The sequence below is a fragment of the Otolemur garnettii genome, unplaced genomic scaffold (genome assembly GCF_000181295.1).
Source record: "Otolemur garnettii isolate 467f Iridium unplaced genomic scaffold, OtoGar3 scaffold00084, whole genome shotgun sequence".
Taxonomy (NCBI): Eukaryota; Metazoa; Chordata; class Mammalia; order Primates; family Galagidae; genus Otolemur; species Otolemur garnettii.
The window spans coordinates 4,991,838-5,003,334 of record NW_003852479.1 but is presented as its reverse complement, the minus strand read 5'-3'; the positions used below and the strand labels follow the sequence as shown (position 1 = coordinate 5,003,334).

Genomic DNA, 11,497 nt, shown 5'->3' with positions numbered 1-11,497 from the left:
CTGGATTTCTGGGCTTAGTCAGTAATGGACATACGACCCTGGATTTCTGGGCTTAGTCAGTAATGGACGTATGACACTGGATTTCTGGGCTTAGTAATGGACATACGACCCTGGATTTGTGGGCCTAGTCAGTAATGGACGTAGAACCCTGGCTTTCTGGGTGCTCTGTCCAGCTCCTAGCTCCCGCAGAAATGACCCATTTCAGAGTGACTGTACAACCTGCTAGCTTTTTCTTAAGCTGCCACAGCTATGTGGAAGTGGGTATTCCAATGGCGTAACTTCAAGATGCAAACTTCTTCCACCTTCTGATTCGGTGCATGAAAGGGGCTGCCCAGGAGAGCTGCTGGGCTGACTGCTGCCCACACACTCCGTGTTAAACCTCTGGGTTTGCAGCTTTCCTCACGGTGCAGCATTCGTGCAGGGACACGGACACGGTGACATCCTGCTGCCACCACCTTCGCACCTACTCCTGAGCTTGCTGTCTTCAAACTAAACTCATCCCTCTCTTCTAAAACTGATAGATGTTTCCACCGGCAGGCCCTGTTTTAGCTTTCCGAGCCAACAGGACGGTTATTTTCTGCAGTTGATTCTCTCCCCTCTGCGCACGGTAGGAAGTCACTGTGTTAGTCTGCGCAGGCTGCCTGAGCCGGACACTGTGGATGAGGGGCCCGGACAGCAGAAATGTCTCTCCTCACAGTGCTGTGGACGCAGCGTCCAGATCCAGGTGCTGGTGGACGCGGTTTCTGATGAGGCTTTTCTTCTTGGTGGGCAGATGCCGGTGTTCTCACCATGTTCTTACACGACCTTTCCTTGCTCTGTGTGAGAGAGACAGAGAGGGAGACGGAGATAGAGAGAGGGAGAGAGAGGGAGAGAGAGACCTCGGGGGTCAGGGCTTTAACCTATGAATTTGGGGGGAGACTCAATTCATTCCATCACAGTCTCTGCCCCACACAGCCTACCAGCTGAAAACTCTCTCGAATGTTGAGTCACTTCTTCTATTCTTACTGCTATTGTGGACACTGCAATTAGCTTTTCCTAAAGAACAAAATATTTATACGTGGAAAGTGCATTTCATTCTCTCCCCTTCCAAGGGTCAGTTAACACTTCCAGTTTTCTGTATGTATTTCTTTACATAAACATTGATAGACATTTTATACTGCTCTGCAGACTTGCTTTCTGTACTTAACAAGGCAGTTTTCATATCTATATGAGGACGTTCTATAGCCCTCTCATTCTCTGTAGTGGCTATAAATTACTTACTGGATGTGAAAGATTTTTCAAAATGTACCTTCCACTGATCAACATTTATGCACCTTTAGTCTTTTGCCAATATAAAGTGTAAAGTACTCATATAATTGTGAAAAATATTTTGACGGCAAAAATGTTGATGAATATATTAGATTTCATATATGTCCACATACTAGTCAATGTCGTCAAACCATTTTAATCAGGTTCCTTGGATTCAAACTCACTGTTCCCCAATTTCCCTCCCTCTGGCACGCTGCTGTGTGGGAGGTTTAGTGGTTTTACGTTGCTAATAGGTCGAAGCCCCAGCCCCTCTGTACAGCAGACACAGCCCCTCACGGCCTGTCCTGCTGCCTTTCTACCATTCTGTTTCCTCAGCCTCCATTTCTGTGGCTCTAACATGCAAACTGCTCACAGTCCCATGCTGCCCTGATTCTCGCCTCTGGGTCTTACCAGCCCCGCTTCCCTCTCCCTGGAATACAGCCCTTTTTGCTTATGGAATCCTTGTTTTATCTTTCAAAACTCAGTATAGATCACCTCCTCTGGGTCACACTGGCTCCTGTGTCTGTTCCTGTTGGGGACGTCTTAACCTGTGCTTCTTTTGTTAACAGCTAGCCCGGTGAATAGTGTCTGAGAGCCTCAGAATTTTTGTGCTTATACTTAAAAAGTTGTGTACGCATTTTTAACAATACACTTTCAGTTGTACTCCAGCAATCTGCCTGTGCATTTCTCAGTTAAAACTGAGCATTTTCTACTATGGCACCTAAAAGTTACTCACGGAGAGTTAGCACTCTGAGCAGTGTGGTGGTCCACACGTGGGACCCAGCCGCTGGCCTGGCTTTCCTCTGCTGAGTTCTCTCTGGTGGCCCTTTTCTCTGGCTTACTGCACAACTGTCAAGTGCCACCTTCATTTCCTTCTGTGCGTTCAGACTGAACGTGTATTTCGCACTCAGTTTGTCCCCCTCCCCGTCATTCCTGAGAGGCATGCGGCACCCACGTGCCTTGATGAACTCGTTCATTCAGTCCATGACATTTACCGAACACCTAATTTGGGCCAGGCATGGCTGTTGGCACTTAGAAAAAAGACGAAATCTCTGATCTCATCTGTTCTAATGAGAAGAGACAGGCAATAAACACATAAATATGTAGAACAAATTCACAGCGAGGTAAGCAATGGGAAGGGAAATGAAGCAGATGAGGGATCATAAAACGGGGGGACGGGGACTATTATTTTTAGGATCATCAATGAAGCTCTAACTCTCTGAGCAGAGACTAATGAAATGAGGGGAACGGCTCTGTGCAGACTTGGAGATATTTCACTCCCAGCACTGGTATAGCCCCCATGAGGGCCCCCACGAGGGGCTGTGCTTGACGGGCTCCCCAAACTGTAAGAAGGTGAGTTTGGCTGGAACAGGTGCACGGACGGGGAGTGGAAGGAGATGAAGTGAAAAGCAAATACAGGCTGTGGAGGGGCCTGGTCGGTCTTGGAGGGACTCGGGGTTCATAGAGACTCTGCAGAGAGTTTTGAAGGAGGGGTGACGTGATCCGATCAACACATTTAGAAAACTGCTCTTCCTGATGTGGGAAGGTGGCAGGGAGCAGGAGACTGGGAAGACTAGATATGGGGCTGTGAAGCCTCTGTAGAGATAACATTGGTGAATAGCCTCATGGCCGGGCATCCATGCCGCAGGCTGTCATTTTAATAATTTCTGAAGAGACCATGTATAACTGCTTAATAGGGTTTTAAAGAAAACAGAAAAGCATATATAAGCACATCTTAAAAACATTCTAGGATTAAAAATGTGTGATTTACAATGACAAATACTGATTCCTACCTATAAAGAGGCAGGACATTTAATAATGCATGCTTAGAATCCTTTCTCATTGGTTTAGGTAGAAATTACAACCACAAAAAAAGCAGAATGTACAGAACCAAAGGAGAGGCTCCTGGGTGAAGGATCCTTCGATGAAGAAGCTTCCGCCCGGTCCTTTCAGGAGGTGTTAAGTCAGTGGAGGACTGGCCGGCCCCAGGCCAACGAGGAGCAGGCCGTACTCGCAGCAGAAGCAGGTATGGCCACTTTTATAAGGAGACCGTCAGGAGCCAAGGCTTTCCCTTCTCTGTGGATAGGATTACAATGTTCACAAACAGCAAACATCCGGCTGCCGTGTGCTAAACTCCTCACGGGGGGAGCAGCGCGCGGCCGCTGGCAAGTGGCTTCATCCTCCCTCGGCGCGAGGCCACCTGCTCTGGTCTCTGTGCAACCGCCAACTGCCAAACAAGCAGCTAATTGGGCTCTTTCAGCTCCACTCTCTTAGCAGGAGATTTTTGTCAGAACTGAAATTTCCTTTTTCTGAGCTGTAATTGTAGCCTATGAAGTGAGAGGATCTGTGAGACAGAGAAGTAAAGAAATTTTAAAAAATAAACATCCCTCCAAAAACGTGATGGCAAGGCCCCTGGCAAATTCCAGAAGGAAAATTGATTCGTGTTTCATTTTTCTTTCTTTTTGAAGAACTATTGTTTAATATCTTCTTGCCGATATTCACTGCCACATGCCAGACTTTGAAGAGCTAGACGACTGAAATATTCTGTGTCTCTGCTCTCAAATCTCTCCTGTCTCTTGGAGGAAAGCATAAGGATTTAGGGAATTCAGGTTATTAATTTTATTGCTTGGGCTCCTGTGTCTTCCAGTTGCTTTTCGTTGAATTCAAAACATTAGAGGAGAAATTTCAATCATGTATTTTACTTGGCAGAGGGTCTAATGTTTGCTGTTTTCATTTCACTCTTCTTCAGGGAGGGAGCGCTCCTGGTCATTTCCCCTTTATGACACAGCATCATTCCTAAGATCAAAGCATCCAGCCCCTTCCACTACTGTAATTGGACTTTTTACTGAATGTTCTGTTTTTTATTTTACTAAATGCTCTGTCCTTCACATATCTTTCCCTGCATTCGTTCATGATACGCACTGGTTTCATTAATGTTTTCAAGACTTTATTTGCGCACTCCCTTCTCTCTCTGTACCTCATCTCTCACTGACTTTTTTATTTTCTGTGCTTTAAATTGCAATTTTATATTTCAATGCATTTTTTTTTTATTTATTAACCCTGGAAGATAATAAATATTCTATAGAAGTGCCTTCTTAATTATCTATTTTGGAAGGCAAAGTGTTTAAAATAACACCAATTCTGAGGAAGAGAAATCACCAGGTCAGAAATCCAAACCTGTTTAAAAAATTTATTTTTCATAGTAGTAATAGCTATGTGATAAAAAAATAATACAGTGATTATTTTAGAAGATTTATAACAAGTTACTAAGAGGGAAGTGGAAATAGTCCATTCCTACCATCTAGAGAGAAAGCATATTAACATTTTGGTGCATGTTTGTTAATTGACACAGTTGTGCACACACAGGAGTGAAAAGTGGATGACGCCGTGTCTGCCATTAGTTAATTTCATTTTTTACCGAAATTCCGTCATGTACAGATTATGCCATCGAAGTACAGACACCCATCATCACTAGTTACAGTCACCTAGTGTTTTAGATATTACGATTTAATCAGATGCTTGTTAATGGATATTTTATTTTTAAATCTCAGTATTATAAAGGAAGTTACGATGGCCATCTTGGCTGTTAGTGTGTTTACACAATTATCTCAAAGTAAATTTCTGAATATAGAAATGGCATCTCAGGGGTTGCCTTTTGCTCTGTTGAAATTCTGATGCATGTTGCCAAATTGTCCTCTGTACAGATCACTGTGTCAGTTTCACTCTTAACGTTAGGGTGTAAGACGACTATGTCCCCATACTTTCTAATTCTCTAACTTTAGGCAGTTTGACTGACAATAAATTATTATCATTTTAACTGCATCTTCAGCACTACATGAAAAGTCATTATACTTTTTGTCAACATCTTTTGTTTTTATGATTTGTCAGTATTTGGGTACATGCAGTGTTTCAAATATCACAGGCACAAAACATTGTTTTCACAAGAATCTCATCAGCAGAGACCTGAGCACATACTTTGTGTTGGGGAGCGTGTGGTGTGCAAAAGCAGCCCCAGCCTGATCCAGGTGGAGCCCGGGGACCATGCGGTGTGCAAAAGCAGCCCCAGCCTGATCCAGGTGGAGCCCGGGGACCATGCGGTGTGCAAAAGCAGCCCCAGCCTGATCCAGATGGAGCCCGAGGGATCAAATGATCAGCCCCCTGGCTTGGAGAAGCCCCACACAGGAGACATAGCACGCAGCCAGGCAGTTAATTGCTGCATCTTGTTGTGGGTAGCAGCTTCCCACAATTTTTAGGCTCTGAGGGCATTCACCGCAAGATTATAAGTCAGTCCTTTCATTTGACTCTCTTAAAATTGCCCCTTTAAGTATTCTTTTTCCAGCCAAGTCTCTGACTGATAAAGATGCTTAGAAAACAGCTTTCTAAGAAATCAGGTTTGAGTTGGGATCTAGAAAATGGGTCAGAGGAGGGACACAGGAAACAGGTGTGTGTGCCAGGTCTGTGGTGAAGGGGGTGAGCAGGTGGTGTTTGTAGAAACTGGAGAGAGATGTGAGTGTCTGGACCACGGAGAGGAGGGGAGAGTGTCCAGGCACAAGAGGCTGGAGAGGTAAGAAGAATTAAACGTGGTGGGTGGAGGAGAGGGACAAGCCTACAGGGAACGCAAGGAGCGGCCTGGAAGTAGGAGGGGATCTGGCAAAGCGGATCATCGTGAAACCAATGGGAAACAGAGTTGTGAGATAAGTTGTGGCAGGATGGGGTTGTGAAGAACTAATGCAGGTGAGGGCTTTTGTTAATGTAATAATGTATAAATGTTTTACCCCAGAGTATTACATATATGATCGATATTGTGCCTGACGTTGTGTGTGTATGCTCTTCCTTTATACAAATATATGCTTTTTTGCCTTTTAAATGTTATTTATTTATTATGTATTTATTAGCTATTAAATGATTAGTTGGTCTGTCTCCAATTTTCAACATTGGCAAGTGATGCTGTTATGAATTTTCCTGCACAGGGCCCTGGTGCAAATGTGCTGTATTTCTAGGAAGGTGTGTATCTGGGAGTGGAGCGGCTGGGTCTGGGAGTGCACGTCCTCAGTCACACCAGATAAAGCTGAATTATTTACCAAAGAATTTGTATCAATTTGTATTCCCAGCTGCAGTGTGGAAGAATTTTATAGGCGTCCTGTTACCATTAATACATAATATCGTGAGGTTTAAAAACGTTCCTGGTCTGATAGAGGTGAATTTGTGTAGCTCTTATTACCAAAGACATTCAACACCTTTCGTAAGTTCCTTGACCGTTTAGTTTGGTGTGCTCCTTGGCTTTCCAGGTCTTCTAGTTATTTCTAAGTTGATTTTATTGTAGTATTGTAAAGGCTCATTTCCTTCAGTGTGACAGGCAGGTGCTTTCAACGGCCTAGAAGGTTCTGTGTGGTCTGATGTCGTTATCTGGGTGACATCTCGCCCTGTTACTCTCCCTGGACCCTGCTCGATTTCAGCCACTCTGGATTCCTGGCTGTTCTCCAAACTCTTCAGGCAATTTCCCCTTAGGACTTCTGTATTGTGTATTGAGGACAGTGTCCACCAACCCATCACTGTGAGTGGTAGAGAATCTTAGACTCTGACAAAAGTTAGCTAGCAACCCATGAAACAGGGAGCAGATCAGAACCAAAGTTACTCAGTATCAGCGCCTTTCTCTAGGGCGCCACGACACATAAATCCGTATATTCCAGATTTGTTTACTGTAAGCAGTTTTAAACCAGGACTGTGTGCTGAATGTACTCAGATAGCTGAAGATTCTCCTCTTCATGAATATCACGGATCCGTTGGCCGGAAGGTCTAGTTACTACAAGGGAGTTAACACAGGTCACCTCCCATCTTTATTTCCTGGGAATGGGAGAAAAATGACTCACGCCAGGTACTTGGACCCTTCCTCCCCATCATCCTTCTAGGTTTGGAAGCTCTTCTCTGTGACCTAGGCAGAAAGGAAAGTAAGTCCTTTTCTTTCTTTTTTTCCCCCCATTTTTTTTTTTTTTTTTTGGCTGTCTTGTCAGGAAACCTTTTGAGAATGACTCTCCTGAAGCCCTCTCCCCCTACCCCCTGACTCGCTCATATCACACTGTAACCCCTGCTCTTTCAGTTCAGTAGATTCTACTTGGAGCTTCTCAGAACTTTTATTAACACTGCTCTGTTCTTTGGGAAGAAATCAAGAGGGATGGCACATCTCATGGTTTGTTTTCATTGTCAGTGTCTGGCTGTTTGTGGAAATCACTGGGGTCTGCAGGACGGGGTTGGGCACCTTTCATTTTATATCCGCAATAATATTTCCCCATCTTCACTATTCCCTTTATTTCCCTCCGATGTTTCCTCCCCATGTTGTTTAGTTTGGAAAGAGGGATGATGTATGGGAGGGTGGAGAGACTTATTCCTGGATTTACACTGCTTTCTTTCCCAAAAACCTTCATCTGTTTTAAATATCTTTGTGATTTTAATTTACTGGTACTTAAGAAACATCTCAAGCATCTGGAAGTAAATTACCATGTAGATATAAATTTATGAGGATAGCGGGCACCTGCAGGTGCCATTCCGAATTATTTTCTGTTTATCATAATGGGTAAACATTATGTCAGTGACTATAGTACTTTATGTTTTTGTATATTACATTTTTAACCTATGTGTATAGAATGAATCTGTATTTTTTCTCATATTGAAGAATCAGTTGCTTTAAAACACCTTTCATTTCAATTGACTATTGAGGAGACTATACAACTATTTCATAAATCAGCAATATTTAACAATTTTGTGTTATTTAAACCTTAGGCTATTGATTATATGGATAAATATCAAAGCACATGTGCCTCAAAAATGATGCGTTCTCTGTAAGTTAAGAGAAGATGTATACAGATTTGGTTGCATTAATTGTACACATTGTGTTGATTTTATAGACTCTTTGGAAGAATGTGAAGTACAGACTAATCTGAAAATTTGGAGGGAACCAATTACTATTGAATTTAAAGAAGACAGTCTGTCCTATATGGAAAAATTATGGCTTAAGAAACACAGGAGGTATTTTCTGAATTTTTAATATTATTAGGAAATATATAAGTTATTTGTATTTATTTCTTATGTGGCATGACATTTTGTAACAATTTTACAAGTACATTTCATATTTGCATAGATTTTTAAAAGAAATATTAACTTTTCCATGAAGCTCCTACTGTTCTAATCAGTATTTTATTCCTATTTATGTATATGATGCATCATTAATTAAGAATTTTCCTTGAGAAATGGAAATATGTATATGGAGAAAAGGCACAAATACAGTATAGAATTTAAGAATAATAACAAAAATAATGTGATAGACCCATGACTACTGTGAGGAGGTGGTGCTGTCAGGTTTTTGCATTAGCATGAACGATCGAGGCTATAATAGTCAGGATTACTTTTAAGTTAGATATTTAATAGTAAAATTTGATCAATAATTATACATATCTTAATCAAAGACGGTATCATTAGACGCTATCCCCTAAAGATTGTGAAAATAAAGATACTTTCTTAGGAGGTCTGCAGAAACCGATCGTTCTGCATCTTGAATTTCTTATGGCTCCCAGGTGACACTGGTGTGTGTGACGCTGGGCTCTGTCCTCACTGTGAGAAGCAAGGTGCTGGAAGAAGGCTCTAGAATGTTCCGCAGAGTGTGCATCCAGCCCTCACTGCACTTCAGCCACACAAAACCATCTCCCATGGTGGCCCAGTCCATCTTTGGAATATTCAGCCTGTTATAATATTTCATAGTGAGCTGTAATCCATTTCCAGCTAGTGTCTAAAATCCGTCCTACTCCTATCTCTTGTGCCTCTATAGAGCAAACCGAATTTCTGCTTTCTGTGGGATGTCTTTAGAATTTTTAAGTCAGCTGTTGTGTCTCCTTTGAAGCTTCTGTTTGATAGATTAATATCTGCACTGCACTAACTATTTAAAGATGGAAAAACAGTTTTCGATTAGTTATTTTTATTTTGAAATACGAAATACAGGAGAGTTACAAAGTAGTTCAAAAAAATCCTCAGATATCATCCACTGAGTTCTCCCTAACGGCAATAATCTGAGATAAACACAAGGCCTTTACCCACACCAAGGAATTGACATCAGCACGGTAGTATTGAGTACTACTATTAGTATAAATTTTACTTGGGTTTTATCAGTGTTTCAAAAAATATCCTTATCCTGTTCCAGGACCCAACCCAGGGTCTCACATTGCATTTTTTGTCGTATATCTTTAACCATCACAGTTCTTCAGTCTTTCCTTGTTTGTTTGTTTGTTTTTAATGACCTTAATGAGTTTGGAAAGTACTTGCCGTATGTTTAATAGAATGTACCCAGTTTGGTCCTGTCTAGTGTTTTTCATAATTAAATTGGGGTTGTACACTCTGAGGAAGAATACCACTTCTCAGCACACAATGTCCTAGGGTCGGGATACCAATCTGTCTTGTCACTGGTGACGTTTAACCTGGTCTTCTGGAGAACGTGGTGCTCACTGAGCTTCTCCACTGTGAAGTTACTGCTCTTCCTTTCCAGTTAATAAATATATTAGAAGAGGCATTTTGAAATGATGCAACTAATCTGCTGTCCCTTAAGCTTTCCCCTCTGGATTCCGGCACTCGTGGGTGCATTTTGCCTGCCCCAGTACTACTCCTCTGCTCCTCCACTGGTGGGTTTCTGTTTTCTTCAGTCCTCCCACATTTATTAACTGGAATTCTTTTTCAAGGACGTATCCCTTCTCTCACTTTCGTTTGTGCATTCAAATGTTTCTTTACGTGGCTTCGTGGATATGTATTTTATTTGGGGATGAACATCTGATACTGCTGTTTACTTTGTGACTTGTGTTGTTCCTGCTCTGGCCATTGGCAGGTCGCCCAGCTTGACCCCCCCTCCTCACCGTTTGACTTTCCCTCATCTGGTTTTGTTCTCATTTTTAGTTATTTCGCTTTGAATATCTCTTTATTCTTCTGGCATTCAAGATGTATTTCCTCTGCCCCAGCCCAGGAATTCATTTCTTCAAGGAATCTTGATTCCTTATAGTGGAGAATGATGTTCAGACACCAAGACCCGGTTAGCACATGTGGTCACTGTGGGTCAGGTGTGGAGGTTGCGGGCTTTTCAGAGGCGGGAGCCAGGCAGCACACACACTCAGCACACAGCGGCCCAGCATAAACACGCATCCAAGTTTATCTCTAAGCCTATCTAGTTGGACATCTATTAAGGTGACGTGAGTCACACTGATACTTCTGACTCCAAACCAAGATCACCTGGCTTATTTGGCGTTTCCCTTTGCTTGTGTGGAATTTCTTCCACCTGCAATGGGAAACCTGGCTTTTGTTATCTGTATTTATTTATTAATTAACATATATATATTAGCTTCAGAATTACTAATATTATCATGAGATAAATGGATTGCTACTTTTTCAATTGAAGATACACTTATTTAGAATATAGCTCTAGCAGCAACATGATAACTGGTACTCATAAATCTCTACCAAGAAGCACGTGACCTTTAACAGGTGCCGTTTTCATGAGTGCATGTCATTATCATCATTATTAGGTACAGAATCCAAGATAGTATTTAAATCCTGCAGTTTCAGATCATTTAGTAATATCAAATAATTGTCTCATCGAGCACAGGAAAAAAATTCAAAACCAGTTTCTTTCCTTCTGCTGGTTCCTTTGCGGTCAGACCAACCTTCTCACGGGAGAATTCATTCACAGGGGACCTGGCCACATTTCCGGGTCTCACTCTTGGCCGCAACAGGAACTGAGCAGAGAGGATCATGGAGAATCCTGTAGGCACTGCCCTGAGAGAATGCCCGGCCCCAAACCCTCCTTTGGGCATCCCAGCTGGATGTCACTGACGTGGTCAGAGGTGGTTTCGGCAGCAGACATGTCACTGGGTAGAGGTGGAGCCCTGGTGGCAGCAGTACCACACGGCTGCAGGTTGAGATGGACTCTTCCCTGAGCCAGCTGTATGGCTGCAGGTTGAGATGGACTCTTCCCTGAGCCAGCTGTACGTCTGCAGGTTGAGATGGACTCTCCCCTGAGCCAGCTGTACAGCTGCAGGTTGAGATGGACTCTCCCCTGAGCCAGCTGTACGGCTGCAGGTTGAGATGGACTCTCCCTTGAGCCAGCTGTATGGCTGCAGGTTGAGATGGACTCTTCCCTGCGCCAGTTGTATGGCTGCAGGTTGAGATGGACTCTTCCCTG

The 11,497-nt window shown here is 42.8% G+C and overlaps 1 protein-coding gene across 1 annotated transcript in view; it reads left to right on the top strand.

Moving 5' to 3' along the window:
* The window catches only part of ZBBX (zinc finger B-box domain containing), a 106,983-nt gene that overhangs the window by 42,503 nt on the left and 52,983 nt on the right, over positions 1-11,497 (top strand). The window contains exons 7-8 of the mRNA XM_012808110.1: positions 3,139-3,313; positions 8,190-8,310. Of these exons, the coding sequence (XP_012663564.1) occupies positions 3,139-3,313; positions 8,190-8,310 (296 nt within the window). The remainder of the gene's footprint in view (positions 1-3,138; positions 3,314-8,189; positions 8,311-11,497) is intronic.